General features: G+C 36.6%; 1 protein-coding gene across 6 annotated transcripts in view; it reads right to left on the bottom strand.

Moving 5' to 3' along the window:
• The window catches only part of LOC116272414 (N-acetylgalactosamine kinase-like), a 129,917-nt gene that overhangs the window by 26,940 nt on the left and 80,952 nt on the right, over nucleotides 1-22,025 (bottom strand). For all 6 annotated transcript variants that reach the window (XM_031661152.1, XM_031661149.1, XM_031661151.1 and 3 more), the window contains exons 4-5: nucleotides 18,589-18,679; nucleotides 15,198-15,344 (exon numbers count right to left, since the gene is read on the bottom strand). In XM_031661152.1, coding sequence (XP_031517012.1) covers nucleotides 15,198-15,344; nucleotides 18,589-18,679 — 238 coding nt within the window. The remainder of the gene's footprint in view (nucleotides 1-15,197; nucleotides 15,345-18,588; nucleotides 18,680-22,025) is intronic.

Here is a 22,025-nt window from a genome sequence, read left to right as displayed (position 1 = left end):
TATTACATTATAACAAGTACCTAATCCAGAGTGTTCCAGTTTTGTTAAAATGTGGATATAGCTGTCCAGTTTTTTTGTTTTGTTTTGTTTTGTTTCCAATTACAATTTTCTTGTCATTAGGATCAAGAATCTTGAAAAATCCATTAGAAAATTTAGATATAAACATAAGTTTAATTGTTTTCCAACTCTTCAAAAAATTGTAGTCTTAAGAATTTCTTCATCTCTTAGAGCACAGAATCTTAATGCTAAAAGGGGCCTCAAAGATTTAGTAGTCTAAATTTTCTTATCTTACTAATGGGGAAACTGAGACCCAGAAACAGTAACAGATTTCCCCTCGATTATAAACCTGGAGAGTAACAAAGCTAGAATTCAAACCAAATCTGTTTTTAAGTCCCACCTTTCATAGTAAAAATCAATGCATCCTACTAGGAAAAGATACTGCTTTCTTTGGAGAGAAGTATTCATTTTATGATTTTCTTTAATTCATCCAAATATAGTACTAACACTAGGGGAAAATTGCTGTTTTACAGATGAAGGTAGTTCGCTAATTCAATCCTATCCAATTACTTGCCTCCTTTATGTCAGGCATTGTAAAGATGTTCATAAGAAAGTGATACAATCATCTCTCTTTAGGGAGAAAAGTTTTAAGGTTATTTACAATTTGCCAGACTAACTGCACTTCTTTTATTCTTAACGAATTTATATGTCCTTCAAGCTTGAAAATTCATCCCTATTGTCAATACCAGTGGCTGCCCCAAGATACAGAAGGGCTGAATGAACTGAAGCCTATCCACCCAGTGACTGTGCCCCTCAACAATTCTGTATAGTTGTTATGTTGTTGTTGTTGATGATGATGATGATGATGCTTGGTGTTTTAAGGTCCAAAGATGAAATGGGGACAACATTATTATAAAAGTGAAATCTTCCATATCTCTTTGATATAACATAAAGTCTAGAGTCCTAAGTAAACACTCCTATAGCTAGGCTTCAGGGAGTCTCTGAGAGGCAGGGCTCTGGTTTAAGAACTTGGAAGTCATACCTCACTTAACAGAGTTAAATGGCCTACCATATGGATGATGGTACAGTTCTTTGAAACTTTCCAAGTGCTAAACAGATGCTAATTTACATTATTCATGATTCAAAAGTGTATCTCTTACTGCACAAATGCTATTGGAAAACATATTCCTGCTGGCTGCTCTGTGGAGTAGTGATTCTTTCATTCCTTTACTTTCTTAATAAACTTGCTTTCACTATAAAAAAAAAAAAGAAAAGAAAAAATATTCCTGCTTACAATACAAATCAGTCACAGTTTTGGTTCCTCTGAGTAAGCTTCTAAAGATAAAAGGTCACACATGTAGTAGACAAGAGAGCCCTGGGATCCATTTAGTGGAGAAGGTGGCTTACTCCTGAGAGATCCTAAATAAAATCCCTGAGTCTATAAGGCTCCCTGTGTCCAAGTACTTCAAAATGAAATGAGAGATTGTGGTGTATTTTCAACTCAAGGAAGATAAAATTGAATGCACATACAATGATCCTATGCTATATGTGATTAAATATGACTAAAGCGACTTTTGCTTCACAATTGTTAGTTTAAAAGAAATCAAACAGAAAATTAGTTTGAGTAGGGATAAATACCTGCAGCATATAATAGATGAATGGTTAGCATATAAAGAGTTCTTATAAAGTAGTAAGACGATTGATAAATACTCCAGGAGAAAATGAGTTGAGTTGATATACAGCCAAATCAAAAAAAGCAAGTGATCAATAAAAGACATGGAAAAGATTAAACATCTAAACTATCTAATTAAACTATCTAATAATTAAAGAAATGGCCACAGCAACATATTTCAGATCAGGAAAGATTAGAAAGATTGATAGAACTTTAGTAGTGGGGAAATAGATCCTCTCATGCAATGTTGTTGCATTGCTGGTAAAATCTTTCTAGATTGGGCAGTGTATTTCAAAAGTTAAAATTATCATCTTTTAACCCAATAACTTTATGTTCTGGGATTTATGCTAAGAAAAAAAAAGTGAACAAGTATGAAAATCATTGCCCACAAGAATTTCATCAGAGCCTTCTTTATAATAGTGGAAACTTGAAAAACACCTACATTTCCATTATACAGGTCTAGTTAAATAAATTACAGCATATCCTTATAAAGAAATATTATTAAGTATTAAAACTGATGTTATACAAAACCCTGGAAATAACTGAAATATCCAGTAATCGGGCCAATTTTAGAACATTGCCATCACACCAAAATCTATAATTGGGCATTATAGTATGACCATATATTAGAAAACAAGGCAGCCATTAAAGAGAATTCAGTATATGTAGATGTGCTGACATGGAATGATTCCCATATTTATGGTTTTAAGTAAAAAAGCAAAGCAAGGGGGAAAATTTTGTGTGTGTGTGTGTATTTTTTTTTTTTTTTGAGACGAAGTCTTACTCTGTCACCCAAACTGGAGTGCAATGGCGTGATCTCGGCTCACTGCAACCTCTGCCTCATCAAGCAATTCTCCTGCCTCAGCCTCCTGATAGCTGGGATTACAGGCACCCGCCACCACACTCGCTAATTTTTGAGCTTTATTTTTATGCTTTATATGTTTTTCTCTATGTCCTATACTTCCTAAACATAAAAAATAGCAAGACTTTCTTCAACCCTAGGATCAACCACTGTTAAAGATTTTTAATGAATCCTTCCACAAATACTCTATCCAATGTAATATATACATATGTTTCCCCTTTTTGTAAAACACCCAGCAAATTTTTATATATATGTATATATTGGCCAGGTGTGGTGCCTCACGCCTGTAATCCCAGCACTTTGGGAGGCAGAGGCAGGTGGATCACTTGAGGTCAGGAGTTTGAGACCAGCCTGGCCAATATGGTGAAACTCTGTCTCTACTAAAAATACAAAAAATTAGCTGGCTATGATGGTGAGCATGTTAAATCTTATCAAATTCTTTCCTTTATATATCAAGATGACACGTTTTATTGTTAATATGGTAAATAACACTGATTGATTTTTAAATGATAAACCAACCTTAAATTCTTAGAATAAACTCATCTTGGCCACGATGTATTAGCCTATCATACTACCAGATTAAATTTGTGAACACTTTGTTCAGAATGTTTTGCATCCAATGTCATGAGAGAGATTCACGTGTAATTCTCTTTTCTTGTGATGTCCTTGTCAGATTTGGTATCAAGGTATCACATTTGGTTTGGCAGCAAGGTTTTACTGTCTTCATAATACAAGTTGGGAAGTGTTCTTTGTTTTCATATTCTTTGGAAGAATTTGTATATGCTACTTTTGCATGACATTTCCATTTTTATTCTAATCTAATCTCCCTACTGAAATTATAAATGTCTAAGGCCCAAAGACTATACCTAGGGTTTCCTATATCCTGAGAATTCAACCCTTTGCTTTAGATATAGTAGGATTTCAAAAAAAAATCGTTATTACCTTGACAAAGTATAAAATCTGTCTATTTATTTTAAAAATCCAATTCACATTAATTATATACATGAAAATTTATAATTTACTTCCCTCTCTTTTAGGACATCAGAAGGATCACAGAGTGTTAGGGCTGGACCTCATCTCCAGGGTGTTCCCTATGTCTGTGATAGTAGCAGCATGGCTGAGTAGAAAAGTATCTATTTTGGATCAAAAATATGTGAGCTGGAATCCAGACAACTCCACTTACATGTGATTTATATAATGTCTTTGGTGACATTATATAAATTCTCTGGGCCTCATATTTTCCTCTACAAAATTGAAATAGTAGTAAAACTTATTTACAAGACTACCACAAAGTTAGAGGTGATGTGCATAAAACATCTGGGTGCTTAATAGTAATTTTTTTAAAAAGACATCTTTTACTCTCATGAAAATTCTAACATAAAACTTTAAAGTCATATTTTGCAGTAATAACCTCCAAATCTTTGTGTCTCCAATACCTCAGTGCATGCTTTAACCAGTCTCATTTATTAACCTTTTCTCTTTGAATCACTTTCTTCTCCACACAATATGATTTGGCTCCTTACTCTTCCCATGACCACTGTTAGAAATGCTTGTTTTCCAGTGCCATAAAGAAATAGCACTTGAACATAAATTTGATTTCCTCAGCAAGGCCATTTTTACTTTCTGCAGAAAGGGTACACTCGCCAGCAGTTTTGCCACAAGAGTACACCGAACAAAGTAGACAGAGTCATTTATAACCTGATGTGTCCACCCTACTGCTACGTCCAGTTTCCATTGGCTAGAACGGGACCTCACATTCTGTATTTGTCCTGATTGGCTAGCAACTTAGAACTTTTTAAAAGAGGCACAGGCAGACAAGAACAAAGGAAGGAGGAAATAACTTGTGGAATGCTGAGAAAGGTAAAAACACCTCCAAATAAGGAAGAGGAACAGGCTATGACCTAATGCCCACTTGGACCAGTATAAGCATGCCAGGGCAAATATTTCGGCTAAACTGTGGGAGCAAAGAACATAAAGTACATTGATTTCTTCATTAGAGCTAGCAGATATTTAAGAATGTTAGCACAGCTCTTTGAATAAATTTTGCTTCTAAGAGAAGTTACTATTTATTCCTAATTAGATGGGGAGGAGAGTCTCTTTGAAGAGGAACCTCTACTTTACTTTTTACACCACCAATACACTCAACAAGACTTCATACAATTACAAAAACTTCCCTGACTACTAATTTCTTTTCCTACCTTGCCTATTTTCTTGCTAAACTCTTTCCCTGAACTTCATCAAAATCTCCTATCAGGAAGATCAGAGAACTGCAGGTATTAAGCCAGTTTAACAGAGTTATCCTTGTAAAGTTAAAGGAAGAACTATTCTCACCCTCATTTTAGAAACAGAAACTGAGGCAAGGGGAAGTTATCACAAGATACAGAGCGAATTGGACAAAGAAGGGACAAAGTTAAGTCAGCCTTTTATTGTCTGCCTTACTCTACCAAATATTAGTCTGGGAGTCAGCATGGGTAACTCTTGACCAAGATGGCTACCATCACCTCTGTGAAACAGAAATGCATGAAAATAAATGAGAAACATTTCTGAATTTGGTAGGGGGGTTATCTATCCTTGTATTTTCACCTTTAAGTTATTTTCAATGCACACAACTGATGTAGTAGGTAAAAGCTATGCACATATGTGTAGTACTTAACATCACTTGCATTGTTCCAGTTAATTCTTTAAATACTGTATCATACTTAGCTTACTGTGGGCTGGAAGTCAAAATCTGGAGGCCTTGAAACACAGTCACTGAATAATAATGATTTAAGGATCACAACAAAAGTTCAAAACACAGCCAGGCATACATATCAGTTTGTAGCAACAGTGGTTTCACTTGAAACCACTTGCAAACAGTGACCCATAATCCTCAAATCTGCTGTTCCCTAATTATTCTTGTTTGCCTTCGTTTATGCTAAAGGTAAACATGTATTTAGCCCAGAAAAGGAAACGGAAAAAAAACCAGAAGTGACCCAAACAATGTCTGCAAAGCAGGGGTTGTAATCTGCAATCAAATAGCTTAGTCACATCACCCAAGTGAATCCAAACTACTCAAAATCATTAAATAAATGATTCAGTCTCCAATCCTACTCCTAAAAAAGAATATAACCAGAGGATCTCCTTTAATTGACAAAACTACGTGAATGGTTTTGTATTGACATTATTAACTAAAAACTTAAAACACATTTAAACACAGGCCACCCAGAGTTAACACTATAGCTTCCTGGTTTTTGTACCAGTGAGCACATGGCTTCAGTCCATGTTCAACACTTAATTAAGAGATTCTTTTCAAAGATTGTATTCTGGATTTACCATCTTTTCAGAGGCCATACTGCTGCAGTTCATTAGCACTCAACATCTGGCTGGAATGTTTTAAACTACTATTTTCCTTAACCATTATATGGATGAAGTTTCATTATTCTAAGGAAACTGAAACAATGTCCTTGTGTGGACTTCTAAGCATAATAATTAGTGACAGTGCAAATTGGTTTCTGATTTTTCTTATACCATGTAGCAAACTATTAAAACATTCAAATCATAGTTTATATAATTGTGAGATCCTTTTCATTTTATAACATAGACATGTCTTTCTTTTTCAGGCACAAGGTCTTATTCTGAAGGCCAAGAAATGTTTCACTGAAATGCACTATATGTGAAGAAAAATATAGTCTTGTACTTTCTCAAGGAAACAGCACTTATAAACTCAGAAAAGTGAAAATGTGGACATATTTGGCACAGAACTTTGAACATTCCACTTACTCTGTTTATGAACCTTAGAGGGCTCTAGTACAGTATGGATTTCAAACTTCAAAAACACTCCCCTGAAAAGAGTATCAACCCATGTCTATATAACTAATTTGCCCCTGAAATGAAATTAAGTAAATCTGTTCAGGGACTTAAGCAACGAGAAAGCATCCCTGTAGTCAAAAAGTTTTTAAACTGAATTTCATGAGGCTGCATAAGAATTTTTAGGCCTTGGCTGACACATATTTATAAGTCTGGCTCAGAGAACTGTTAAAATACACTTATGGGTTCACTCTGCCTGAAATGCCCTTGGGCCCCTCCCAGTGCTTTCTTTTCCAGCCTTTCCTTCCTTTAACATTTTCTTAGAACTCACCAATTACTTGAAATTGTCCCTGTTTAACTTCCCCAAGGAGCCATTATTTCAACCTCTTTATTTATTTACATATAAAATACCTTACACTTTGTATGAGATAGATGGTCAGTTAATAAATCTTCTGTTACTATTCCACTATATGCATTTAAGTTCCATAAGGGCATTGACAATTTGTCTTCCTTCCTTCTTTTCTTTTTTCTCTTCTCTTCTCTTTTCTTCCTTATTGTTTCCCCTCTTGCCACTGTCAGGGGTATGGTATAGTACTCCCAGGTAAAAGAACTTAATCCTTGTAAATCACATCTTGCCATCCCCAGCTCACAGCCCTCCAAAGGTTTTCCATTACACTTAGAATGAAAGCCAAAGAAGATGCTACACACCCTTGACCAACTCTCTCAACTCACCTTCCACCTCTTCCCACTTCTCTCTCACCACACCCCAACCACAGGGACCTCTTATTCCTGAGACACGACAAACTCACTTTCACCTTAGGGCTTTTGCACTTGCTGTTCCCTCTGACACTCTTTCTCAGCTGCTCACTCCCTAAGGTCTCTGTTCAAATGTCCTCTCCTTGGAGAGAACTTCTCCTAACTCCCTAGATACAATGTAAGATTTCCCTTAACTATGGCCTAGCTGATATTATATATTTATTTGTATAGCTCTTCATGATCTATCTCATACCATCACTCCCACCACCAGTATAGAAACTCCATGAAAGCAGGGGTACTTCACTGGTTTTATTCACAGTTGTATTTCCAGTGCCTAGAACAATGCATGGCATATAGTAGGTATTCAACAAACGCCACTGAATCACTGCTTTCAAGTGGTATAATAGGAAGTTTATACTGTCTTCTCTTGAAAGCACTCCTCACAAATCCAGTATTATACATGTTATTCTGGGCTTCCCAATACACGATTCTTGATGCCATCCGAGAGATTCCCCAGCTTCCTCAGTGAACTATAACTCAAAGGAAGGTTTTATGTCTAACTCGTATTCTGGGTAACTCAGAATCATGTAAATTGTGTTTTTGACAAAATGCCAGGGATACCCACGTACAAGAATTCTCCCTTACCCCACTATTCCCAGCTGGACATTTCAGTCTTCATCAACCAAGATAATATGGGTTTTCTTTTCCTTCCTTAGACTTCAGTATGGGGCATGCAGCTCAACCCTATACTTCTCTACTGTACCTCCCAGATTCTCCAAAGTGGATCTTCTGAATATCACTTGAATATTACAACCTCATGAATTCAAAATCTACTCCCAACCCCACACCAGAAGGAGGAATTTGTGGATAGATGCTAGTCTAACATACCTTACTACCCAAGACTAGCTTTTAGAGTTGCAACCTGTTTCCCAAGTAGGCCAGCTATTTCTGTTCTAACATTCCTAAGAGGTACTTGGTCCTTTCTTCTTGACCTCCAAGGACAACTCCAAGAACAGACAGAAACTGGACAGTAGAGCAACCCAAATCCCATTCTTACAAAATACAGGCATACCTTGTAGAACACCTCAGCAACTAATGTTTTCTTGGTGAAAGACTTCTTGATTTTTGATACCCAAACTTCATAGAATGTTCATATCTCTCAAAACAACACTTTCTGAAAGTTGTTGATGTAGGAAAAAATACATATTTACACCCTAAAACCTAAACACAATATTGTTAACAAAATAGTATGCAGAGTACTGAAATACCAGGTGTCACTACAGACATACAGGTATTACTATATAAAGTAACTGCTTGTTAACAACCATATTAATTGTTTAACATTCAAGAAAATTGGTTTAAGCATTTTTCATGCTACTTCTGTGTGACTTATATAAAGAAAGTTTTACTGTATTTTTGTAACATTGTAGGAAATTAGAGGTTTTGAGTTGAGGAATAATGCATTATACTTTTTCCTATTTAAAAAAAAAATAGGCCCCTGCTCAATAATTTTGTGCAGAACATCTGATTTGTTGGAATGGACTACAGCCACTAAATGGAAGATGCCTGTATTTTCTTGGATTCTTCCACCCAAAACCCATCAACAGGCCTCACCCTAAACCGTTGATTTGGTCACATTCCAACAGCTCATCTGTTCTCAATCTCTAGCCTTGACTCATTGAATCCCTTCTCATCTCTTCATCTTCCAGGTTCCCCCAGGTATGCTCATACAGGTCATCTAACTTTTCATCCTATTTGCATTATTATTTTTCATTCTATTCACTTCTTCTCTCAATCCTTTATTTTACTTTCTAAAAGATTAAATACAGGTAAAAGGCTTATAACAACAACAAAAGCAGCCCTATCACACTCTGTCATCCCTATCCCCAATGCAATGTGTACAGCGGCAAATACTTTTGATTCTTTGCTCTTGCTTCCAATTCCAAATAACAATGGTAAATGTTATTGCCTGTTGTTTCATTTTAAACATTATTTATTGCTTTCCTATTATGGTAAGTGAGGATTTTAGCTCTCTTATGTCCACCGTTCCTTTACCCTCCTCCACTTTTCTCAATAAAGTTATGCCCAAAATTTTGTTTAAATTCATATTCGGTGGGTTAATTACTGAGATTATTGTTCACTTATGAGCCAAATACTGAAAAATGATTGATTTCATTTCTGTTACAAACTTTTTTTGTTTTTCCTATATTTAATAATTGCCCCATTTCCTCATTTGCTTAGATTTGTTTATCTAGCTGAGCTTTGTTGTATCCTACAACAGCTCTGTGAAATTACTCTGAATCTGTTTTCCACATGATTGAACATATCAGATTTATCAGCGTTTTTGGCTTTTTTTTTTTTACTGATAAGATTTATAAGTTCCATTTTTCTCTCTCCTCATTTTAATCTGCACTGCTTTCTAAGCTGCTGGATATTATGGGTGTTATGTTGGAATTTCCCTTATGTTCTATAAATACCCAACTCCTCTCTCCTGTATTGGATTTCTCATTTCCTAGTTCCCATGCAATCTTCTTTCTTGGTTTACTCCCTAGTTTTAGTGGATTACATCCTCTAGACTTTTACACTTTACATGTTGAAAATGTTTTACTATATCCTCACATTTGATTAATTCATTTAAACAGATATCCTAAACTAAAATGTATTAATATTTTAGAGACACTTATCAACTGCCTTTATCTTCCAATACTGTTTTTGAGAAATTCATTTACATTCCTGATCCTTTGATTATGATCTCTTTCTCTTCTTTTCTCTTGCTCTGTCAACTAGCTTTTAGTGTCTTTTCTATAAACACTCAAGTTTCAGAATTTCCAGATGATATTCTTTGGTTTGACCTTTTACATTTATTACACTAAACACCCAGTGAGCCCTTCCAATCAGAATTCACATTTTCACTTTGGAAAAAATAATCTTCTGGACAGACACAGTGGCTCACATCTATAATCCCAGAGCTTTGAGAGGCCAATGAGGGAGGATCACTGGAGATCAGGAGTTTGAGAACAGCTTGGGCAACACAGGCCCCATATCTATTTTTTATAATAATAATAATTTTCTAATAACTGCTTTTTCTGTTTTTCCTTGCTAGTTGGATATGGATTTCTGGAATTGATCCATAAATTTTCCTGCTTTTCTCTCTTATTGTCCAGCTCTTTTATTCCCTACTATATCAGAGAGTTCTTCCAGTCTGTTCTCTTTTTTTGAGAAAAGGTCTCACTGTGTTGCCCAGGCTGGTATTGAACTCCTGGGCTCAAGTAATCCTCCTGCTTCAGCCTCCCAAAGTGCTAAGATTGCAGGCACGAGCCACCATGCCCAGCAATTGCAATCTTTTTGCTAAATTTTGTCTTGCTGTCACATTTTTAATATGCAAAAACTCTATCTTATTGTTTGTTCCTTTTTTAAAAAAGTAATACTCTTACTTTTTAAGGACTTAATATTTTCTTTTATCTCTCTGAGGACATCATGTCTTTGAAGCATTCTTCTGCTCTCAGCATTGTCTCTGTTTCCTCTGGGTTCCTGTTTTCTGTTTTTTTGTTTGTTTGGTTCATTTTGGAGGTTTTCTTCCAAAATCTTACTATCCGTTGATGCCCTATCATATTTAAGAGTGAGTCACTAAAAAGCTTATTAGAAGCTTTATAAATGGGCTTCTAACAGGGTCATAGAGGAGCTGGAGAAGGGGGTCACCAAATGTCCGTATCTGTATGAACCATCTCTGGGATGATTCAATTTCCTTTGAGAAGGATCCTCCAACATTCCTGCTGGAGTGTAGGGTGGTGAGGTTGCCAGTGTGCCAGTAATGACTAGAAGAATGAAGCTAAGGATTTCACTGTTCAGATGCAGAAGTCCTCTAATCTCCCGGTTTTCAAGTCTTTCTCGTCCTGCCTTTCTCAGTGCTCAGTGCCCCCAAGTACAAATGATCTCTGGTGGTTTCTCTAGAGACTCCTGCAACAGTAGGGGGAAATGGTCCCAAGTGAAGAGAGGCCTTTTAGGGTCTAAATAGTCCTCATAAAGGCTTTCAGATAAATCCTCACCCATCATATTACCCTGCTTTCTTCCTAAGGCTTGCCAGAGAGCTGTGGGATGAGTCAGCTGCCTTTTCATCTACAACTCCCTCCACAGGCACTTGGCTCTGACCTTTCTCCATTCTGCTAAGTCATGTACCATTCCTCTATCCACTTTCCATCTCTGTATTTTGTGGTTTATGGTTATTTATGTCTCTTTGGTTTACCGAAGATAAAGCTTGTGCTTCCTTTTCTTATTTTCCCTGTTGTTTGGAAATTATTTTTGAGAAAAGAAGATTAATAAGATTAATTTAGGGACACAGAAAAAGACTAGATAAGTCTTATCCTGACATCTTGAAATCAGAAGTCTCTAGATTTTCTTTTTTCATAGATTTTTTACCACATCATACTCTCTTGTACCAGCAACATTCTGATTCATAATTTCTGGCTTCCAGATGATTAGTCATACTGTTCTCTGGTTTCAGATATGCAACATTTAGTGTATTAATGAATTAACAAGTTCTACATCTACTTATCATATCCCATCTGCAGTAATTGTTGTCTGCAACTGAATGGGGTTTACTGAGTATAAAATAATAGGAAAGGCTTTAGTCACCAATCTGTTGTGGGACTTAGTGTCCTTATCAAATAGGCTGGTTATTTTTGGTTGTCCCTCTGTCCCTCTATTCTCACACTTCCCCTACCCCAAGAGGCTGACCTCTATAGAGAATTCCCCTCAACTATTCCCACTCATTGCCATTTTCACCTGTGTCATTCTTTCTCTGCCTTGCTGCATTTCTGGCAACATTACTCTACATCCGCAGCTCCTAAAGTATAATGGCTTCCAGCTTCACAAGAGAACCCTTCCTAGTTAGTTCCCTTGACCTTACCCACACCTCTGTAAAAGTCTCTTTATTAAACTCTCTTCAGTTATACCTAACATGTCATTTGTTTCCTGTGGTAACACTAATACATCAGTAAAAGGAGCATTTTGAACTAGCTCAACTCTAAGGTCCCTTGAGTTCTTAGATTCTATGATTTTTACAAGAGTAAAATCACATGGCATTTAAATTAAAGACTCTGAACAAATTACAGACTTCCTTTCATTCAAGATTCTGTCTCACTCCAGAAAAAAATAATTCTCCAAATAATTATGCTCAGTCCTTAGAAAATATAAATATTGTTAGTACAACTTAGACTAGCTGAGAAAGCCAGAATATACATATTGTTCCCTTTTTGCTTAGGCACTGCAGTAAGATAGCTCTGATAAAAAATGTATTTGCTATTTCTGACTTTGAAAACAGACAATCAGAATTAATTCCAAGGGTTCAAGTGTTTCTCTTTATCTTCTTTCCTTCCTGTTTCTTAGATATGTATATTATCAAAACACCAGAAAAATAGAAAAACTAAGTTTCACCAATCCTCCCATTAAAAGTGAAATGAATTCCTTGACTTCACACCCTCCTCCAAATACCAAATTATTTTTTTCCATGCATCGCCAGACTTTTTGTATCCACTGAACTTTACCACTTTCTTACCCCTTATAGACCCTTCAACCCATTTCCATCTAAAACTGCTCTTGCCAAAGTTTTGTACAACTTCTTTGTTGTGATAGTCAACGGATACTTCTCAGAACTTGTGGTAACCTCTCAGAAGCATATGACAACACTACCACTCCTTTCATGAAACATTATCTTCTTTGTCTTTGCTGTTGCCTCACCTTTCTGGTTTCTCTCATACTTACTGGACTACTTCTCAATCCCTTCAGTGGACATCTCTTACTCTGCCCATTCCTCAAATGTTCATGTTTCTTGGGGCTCTGTTCTAGTTTTCCTTATCTTTCCGCCTATATTCCACCACCAGGTATCTTGATCTACTCCTATGGCTTCAAAAACGATGATAAACTAATGATTCTCAAATGCACCATCTCAAGTCCAGATCTCCTCCTGACCTACATATTTTTTCATAACTAAATACTAAATAACTCCATCAGTATGCCCAACGATTCCTCACACTCAACATTTCAGCCTCCGCTCAAACCTATTTTTCCCCCATATCTCTTATTCCAATGAATCATACCAAGCCAGACACCAATATAATCTTTGAGTCTTTGCTGTTCCCCATTCCCATGCCCAATCAATGATCAAGTCCTACTGATTCTGAGATCTTGAATCCATCTAATTCTAACCATTCTCATTGCTACTTCTCTAGACCAAATCATCTCCCTACTGCTAAAACCCTGAAATGCAGACTTTGTAATATAGCCAGGGAGATCTTTCTAAAATACAGATATGAACACCTTACCCTCTTCCTAAAATCCTGCAATGGTTTCCCACTGCTATGAAGATGATGCCTAAACTCCTTAACAAAGTTTACAAGGCCCAGCATCTGATCTCCTGCTCTGTTATCCAAATTGCTGTATGCTTCAGCCATACTGAGACATTTTTTAGTTACTCCAAAAAGCCATGATTGCTTTTACCCTGGACATTTCCACATGATGTTCTCTCCACCCAATACATGCTTATCTGATGTCATCAGTGTTATGCCATCAATATCCACAATTCATTGAATCGTTGGTGGCTCCATTTAGATGTCCTATGCTCTCTAAATCTGGGTTATATCTGCTCCCATAGAAAACTACTTATCCACTTACTATATTCTATTGCAGTTGCCTATTTACTTGTCTCTTTTCCCTTTTAGATTATAAGCACAATGAAAGTTGAGACTATACCTATTATATCTCCAATGGCTTGAACATTATCTGGCACAAAATAGCCATTAATAAATAATGGTTGAATGATGAACAAACAAATGAGTAAATAAACAAATCAGATTAAAAGTTGTACCAGGGGAAACACATTTTACATATGGACTTCCTGTCCCTTGCTTCTTCTCTTCTCAAAAAATAATAATAATATGTAAGCCCCCTTTCCCTCCCAACCAGCCATTGCTTACTAAGGGCTAATTAATGTATACTTACACAGGACAGCTAAAAAGAAGGATTCTGTCTGAAACTTTGCTTTCTCCTTCATTTCTGCCTTTCCTCCTATATATAAAATTTTCAAACTGAAAGTTAAAACATGCTTAAAAGAGACTAAGCATGTGGCTGCCTTTCTCTTGATCTGCCCAAACCATCTGTAAACCTGGTAGTGTATGTACATGGGGTAAAAAGAACCTATGATAACATTTTATTTGAACCAGAATGCTAAAGCATTAATTAAAGCTAAGCACACCTGCTCTAAACTGCAGAGTCAGAGATTTATGTGAACTTACAAACTTGAGGCTTTCTGACCTCTTGTACAATTTATATTTCCTTTAAATAAGCATTTCCTCTTTGTAATGCAATATTTTAAAGTTTATTTCTGTGACTAATCTGCTAGCATATTCAGTTCCTTTATTACCTAGTCTTTACCTTTGTAACCCACTACTTGTCAAATTTTTAATTTAAGGTTTTGGGTGAAAATAAGCAGTCTCAACCATGAGGGGAAGAATTTCTTGCCCTAAATTTAACTTGTTAATGAGGTGATCTAAAACGATACCCATATATTCAAATTCCATATTTAATACAAAATATTTTTATCTTTTTATTTTTTTTGAGACAGAGTCTCGCTCTGTTGCCCAGGCTGGAGTGCAGTGGTGCGATCTCGGCTCACTGCAAGCTCTGCCTCCTGGGTTCACGCCATTCTCCTGCCTCAGCCTCCCGAGTAGCTGGGACTACAGGCGCCCGCCACCACGCTTGGCTAATTTTTTTGTATATTTAGGAGAGACGGGGTTTCACCGTGTTAGCCAGGATGGTCTCGATCTCCTGACCTCATGATCCGCCCGCCTCAGACTCCCAAAGTGCTGGGATTACAGGCATGAGCCACCGCGCCAGGCCAATACAAAGTATTTTTATACAGTTATTCACAGATCTATTCATGCACTGTTTGGAGGGTATAAGCTACTTTATAGTGATTTATCACTTGTTAAGTTACAGTGCTCGCCCACATGTGCAGTCCTTTTAAAGAAGACAGTTTTTCAGTCAAGGAAGGCATTCTGATCTGAGATTTGGACGCTAATGATTTTAGAAGGAGAGGGTTCTACGAGGTTTCCTATCAAACATAGTTACCTTGGATAGATTCCTTCCTAGCACTGTGAGCGTCACCAAGCCAGCACAACAGACCAAAGCACTGGAGCTGGAGAGGCCAGAACTTGGTGGGATATTTCCATCTACCAGGCAGTTCATTCCAGTCAGGTTACTAAGACCAAAGTGTTCCTAAGAATATAAGGAAAAACAGCAACAGTAATTCAGTATTGAATTCAACGAGTAGTGAAAGCTTCCTTCATTCCCCAGAGAACAAAAGTCTATCAATAGACTTATAATAGTTATAGAAACTACTTGCGCAATTCAATCGTGACATTTTATTTAACGACTCTTGGCCACAGGGTAATTCCTTTAAATGCCTTTAATCTTCTTGCCTTGAATGTTCTTTTTCTTGAATATTAATTGATTTGAATATGGAAAAAATATAAAATTGCTTTGAATGTTCTTTTTCTTGAGTATTAATTGATTTGAACAAATAAGGAAAAAATATAAAACAATTATAATTCAACTTGCCAAGTAGCAAGACAAGAAATATACAATTATCTATGAGGTAATTTAAATCTCCGTGCAGCACATCTCCAGCATTCTGTTATTACAAAAGTCCAAGCCCCAAGCAGTGACTTGTTTCTAAAGAGTGCCTTACTTTAGAAGATTCTCTGAAAAAAAAAGAGTTCCAAACTTTCTGAGTTCTGTTTTACTTATGAAAAAATCTAGGCACCAAGAGATGAAGAAATTTTCCCAAGATGACCCACAGGGAGATGAGAGTAGGGCCCAGGTCTCTGATTCCTGTTTGAAAACTTCTCCATTGCAGTTAGAAACCTGAGCCAGCAAACTGTCATTGTGATTTACTATGCCAGCTAGATGAGAAAATCCAGATTTTTACTACAGTTTATAGATACAGTTTAGCCATATGGCAGCTTTAAAGACAGTGAAATTAGAATTCAGCCACAAGTGAGAATACAGACCCTAAACAAGTCAAGGAAACTCTATTTCTACAAATAGGAAAGCCCAAAGAAATACTCAGATTCTGATTTAAATATGGAAAGCTCTGGCATACTTACACGAATTTCTAACACTAGGACACTTTGGAATGATATCGTATCATAACCTTTGTGGTTTAAGTTTACAAATAAATTCAAGTCTATCTCCTTCTCAAGAAAAAGTACCATAGTCTTTGCAAATTACTCAAATGACTAAAGATTAACATATGAAATACTATTACTTAATTAAGCATTTCATCTACATATTATACAAGGGAGAATTTCAATAAACTAGCTAGAATAACTAAAATAACAACAAAATTCTGCAAATAAAATTTTTCCTTAATGTTTCATCTGTCTGTCCTAGCTAGCAAAACTCTCATACCACACTAAGAAGAAATTTAGCTGAGTATACTTCTCTTTCTGATTTCAAGTCATCTAAAAATTTCCTTCCAGAAATACAAATTATAAACTGAAACTGTACTGTTGCCAATGCCCTTTCATACAGAATATCAGACAGTTTGTTTAAAAAAAAAAACAAAAACTTGAAGAATACAATATATTTAACTATAAACTGATCAAACATGGGTGTCTTGAGTGGGAATCATACTTAAGAACTTATCAGCCAGGTGTGGTGGCTCATGCCTGTAATCCCAGCACTTTGGGAGGCCAAGGTGGGTGGGTCATGAAATCAGGAGTTCAAGACCAGCCTGGCCAATATGGTGAAACCCTGTCTCTACTAAAAATACAAAAATCAGCTGGGCGCGGTGGCAGGCGCCTGTAATCCCAGCTACTCGGGAGGCTGAGGCAGGAGAATTGCTTGAACCCAGGGGGCAGAGGTTGCAGTGAGCTGAGATCATGCCACTGCACTCCAGCCTGGGCCACGGAGCAAGACTCTATCTCAAAAAAAAAAAAAAAAAAAAAAGCACTTATCATGCAATGTTTAAATGAAAACGTATAACAAATTCAAAATGCAAATGGGTATATGCCACATTCTGTAATAGCTCTATCCCAAAAGGATAACATGTTCAATTTAATATAAACGAATTATCCTCTGAAACTTTCTAGTATTTGAATCTGAAAGTTTCTGAACAGGCTAGCATTTAAATTATCTTTCTGCCAAAAGCTTATTGGATAAGTTTGCTTTTGCACATAAATTGTCAAACCAAACAGGAAGGCTTTAAAACCTGAAATGCTCAAAAATAACACAAAGCAACATGCATTATTTAGGCCACTTTACCCATATGCTGCAAAAAGGCATGTTGTTACAAGGAAGATTAAAATTGCATTTGCCAGGCAAATGCTTCCAAATACTGTAATTCCTACTAATGTATATAAGCCAGATGATCTGAAGATTTAAAACCTGCCAATAACTTTTCCTGTAAGTTATTACCATGTGTCTGAGAGGAAGGGAAACACAAAAGAAAGAAAGAAATGAATTCATTAACTTTAAGAACAAAAACCACCACTGTTAGAGTATAGAACTACACATTAGAAATAAATTTGATGTATTTCTGTAATGGACGTGCCACTAAGTCCTAGCTGTTCATTACAAAGTTTCAAATAGGACTGCCAGGCAGTAAGGAACACAAGCTCTCTAAAACACCGGTCAGTTTGTTTGTTTACTTTTAGCTCACAAAGGCAAAATTTACTGCTTATTGTCCTACCTGTGATTCTATACAAGTCACTATATCTAAAATAATTATTGCAATATAAAAGTGGCTCTAAAAACAGCAAATATCAATTTTCTTTTGGTCCTTGATACTTTTTCAACTATGAGAGTGAAAACATTTTATTTTCTTGTTCTTGTTCTAATGTAACATTAGACATTTTCAAAGTAATTATTCAAGTTTCTAGGAAAATACTTACACTAATACATTTCATTACGTCTTTTTTTAATCCCATCTGAAGTAGCAATAACAATACTAGCTACCATTTATTAAATGGCTACTATCAAGCCTTATGTAATTCTTTTAACAACTCTTCATCAGTTTAGCAATGACATCATTTTACAGATAAATCTGAGATTTAAGAGGTTAAATTACCACAGCTGGGAAGAGCCCAGATTCAAACCTGGGCTGACTCTAAATCCTATTACAGTATACCCCTATATATCCCAAGTATACATGTAAATAATAGTACTAAAACATATCCTCAAAGGTATGTTTAAACAAAGATTTTAAAACCAGACAGATGTTTGTCAAATGCACCTATTTATGAAAAGCCAGCTATATGAAAACCACTACTGCCCCCTGTGAACACTACCCCAAAAACAGTCATATCTTCCCCACTCTCTGAAACACAAACTAGCAAAATAGAACAGAAGCATCAGTTAGTACTGTAAGGAGATGAAAAAGATGTAGTAAATAAAATAAATCTGACAGAATACACATGATAATCTCAACTGGTAGTAAGTGTCTTATAAACCAATTTACCTGAATTCCTTTAAGTCCACATAAGAAATAGTTGTGCCACAAAGGCTTGGTTTTATCAATCTGAATGTTATTAGCACTAGTACTGAAGTCCCTGCGAAGACAAAAGACACCATTAATTTAAAATCTGTAGGCCTTGAGCTGCAAAATCAATGGCTGACTGCTGCCATCTTGTGCCAACATAGTGATACTGACTCTCCTTTCCCATTTATGTTCAAACTGTGTCTACAGCAAAACATCTCCAGCTGCTAAGAGTTAAGAGAGGAAGTTGTAGTGGCCTTAATGACTAAACTACCTCCAACTGACCCTTTTTATTTCCTGAAACAGAGAGGAAACAATATATTTTAGAGTAATCTACAACTATTTTCTCTTTCATGTTGGTCCTTGTTAAACTGGTGTAAACCACATGAATGCTTATCCTCTGGGCCTGCTGTTTGGCACACCCTCAAACTGAAACAGGAGTACTCAAAGCCATCCCTGCCACCCATCCAATTTTACCATCTGTACAATTTAAGACAAAAAACAAACAAAATAATGATTCTGATGCGTAATCAATTTAACAAAATAAGATTCCATGAGTCTATACTAATATAAGTTAACAAATAAATAAAAAGCTAAATGAAGAGGAAGGAAAAACTCTTTATTATGGTAAAATGCCAACTAATAGATATAGAAGAAATGATGTGACTAGAAAAGTCACTACACAGTAAACTTTATGATAATTTGTTTCAAGAAACAATTATCAATGGATGCTAAACTTAAGAGAGCAAAAATGTGATGAGAAGTAAGATATTTACAGTATTTCCCCACCAGACACTTATGAACTACAATGGAAAAACATAGTATCTGTGCTGGGTGTTAGCGGCTCACACCTCTAATCTCAGCACTTTAGGAGGCTGAGGCAGGGGAATCATGAGGTCAGGAGTTTGAGATAAGCCTGGCCAATATGGTGGAATCCCATCTCTACTAAAAATAGAAAAATTAGCCGGGTGTGGTGGCACATGCCTATAGTCCCAGTTACTCCAGAGGCTGAGGCAGAATAATCACTTGAACCCGGGAGGTGAAGGTTGCAGTGAGCTGAGATCATGCCACTGCACCCCAGCCTGGGTGAGAGCGAGATTCCATCTCAAAAAAAAAAAAAAAGTATCTGATATGGTTTGGCTGTGTCCCCACTCAAGTTGCATCTTGAATTGTAGCTCCCATAATTCTCACATGTTGTGGGAGGGACCCAATGGTAGGTAACTGAATCATGGGGGTGGGTCTTTCTTGTGCTTTTGTCATGATAGTGAATAAGTCTCATGAAATCTGATGGTTTTACAAACAGGAGTTCCCCTGCACATGCTCTCTTTGCCTGCTGCCATGTAAGATACGACTTTGCTCTTCATTTGCCTTCTGCCATGATTGTGAGGCTTCCCCCGCCATATTGAACTGCGAGTCAATTAAACCTCTTTCCTTTATAAATTACCCAGTCTTGGGTTTGTCTTTATTTAAACAGCATGAAAATGAACTAATGTAGTATCTTTATGGTAGAAAGATCTGGCAGATGGCACCTTAATCAAATGATCAAACTTAACACCACCAGTAAAGGGATGTTTTGTGCCTCCTTGATACAATGTACTAAGCATACATCCATGGAATGTGGGATTTCCTTATGCTAGTCTTGTGACTTCTTTGTAAGTCAAAAAAATACTTCAAAATGAAAAATAGATAAATAAATAGGCTCCTAAAATCAGTCAAAGAACAATGTATGTGAAATGGGAGAATCAATTAAAGAGGAGGAAATGAGGTAAAATTCCCCATATTGACTGAGTGCTCTAATATAATTAACTAAATATCTACTATATGCCAGTCATTGTAATAGAAGCCTTCCATGGATTATTTTAACTTAACAACATGGATACATTATCTCTTTCAAAATATATTAAATGACTAACCACTTAAGCATACAAAGCATGCATGGGAATATAAAGGTAAAAGGCAGAAGGCTTGCCTTTTAAAAGTTCATAATCTAGCCAAGATGATATGAACATAAATAACTACCAGACAGTAATGGCATGTGATAATAATACGGGGTGGGATATGTGGCTGAGAGAGTATTATTTCTAAAAGTCTGCATTTGATAGAGAGAGGATGTCTTCCTGGAGGCTCAGAGAGGATTAGTTGCTTTCCAAAAACGCAGTCTGACATCAGCTCATCACAATTTTCCTCTACTGTCACTCACAGAAGTTAAAATATGTTGCTCACAGTCAATAAGAGGTCACAGAATTTGAAAGCAGGTAAAGTTATGTTAGCATATCTGACAGGTTCTGCTCCTAGTTAAGAGGACATCTTGAAAGTCACTAAGAAAACCAGAAAGAGATTCTGACAGTGAAATATGAACAGAACAGATAGGCAGACATGAGGAGAAAAAGAGGAAAGTTCAAATAGTAGGAAGCTACATGAGCCACATTTCAGAAAGAACTATGATATAATTTGGATTTGCATCCCTGCCCAAATCTCATGCCAAGTTGTAATCCCCAGTGTTGGAGGTGGGACCTGGTGGGAGGTGATTGGATCATGCGGGTGGATTTCCCCCTTTGGTATTGTTTTCATGATAGAGCTCTCACTAGATCTGGTTGTTTAAAAAGTGTGTGGCACTTCCCACCTCTCTCTCTTCCTCCTGACTCTGGCCATGTAGACATGCCTACTTTCCTTTTGCCTTCCACCATGCTTGTAAGTTTCCTGAGGCCTCCCTAGCCATGCTTCCTGTACAGCCTGTAGAACTGTGAGCCAATTAAACCTCTTTTCTTTATAAATTACCCAGTCTCAGATATTTCTTTATAGCAGTGCAAGAATGAACTAATATGGAAAATTGGTAACAAGGAAAGGGGCATTGGTATAAAGATACCTGAAACTTTGAATTTGGGTGTGGAACTGGGTAACAGGTAGAGGTTGGACCAATTTGGAAGGCTCAGAAAAAGATAGGAAGATGAGGAAAATTTGTAACTTCCTAGAGACTTGTTGAATGGTTGTTTCCAAAATGCTGATAGTGATATGGACAATGAAGTCCCAGCTAAGGAGGTCTCAGATGAAAATGAGGAACTTCTTGGGAACTAATGTAAAGGTCATTTTGTTATGCATTAGCAAAGAGCCTGGAGGCATTGTGCCCCTGCTCTAGGGATATGTAGAACTTTGAACTTGAGAGTGATGATTTAGGATATCTGGCAGAAGAAATTTCTAAGCAGCAAAGCATTCAAGATATAGCCTGCTGCTTCTAACAACCTATGTTCATATGCATGAGCAAAGAAATTACCTGAAACTGAAACTTATATTTAAAAGGGAAGCAAAGTGTATGAGTTTGAAAAATTTGAAGCCTGGCCATGTGGTAGAAAAGAAAAGGCCTTTTTGGAGGAGTTCAAGCCAGCTACAGAAATTTGCATAAGTAAAGAACAGCCAAATGC

Source organism: Papio anubis, unplaced genomic scaffold (genome assembly GCF_008728515.1).
Source record: "Papio anubis isolate 15944 unplaced genomic scaffold, Panubis1.0 scaffold101, whole genome shotgun sequence".
NCBI lineage: Eukaryota > Metazoa > Chordata > Mammalia > Primates > Cercopithecidae > Papio > Papio anubis.
The sequence above is the reverse complement of the archived record's forward strand: the minus strand, read 5'-3'. Positions and strand labels throughout refer to the sequence as shown.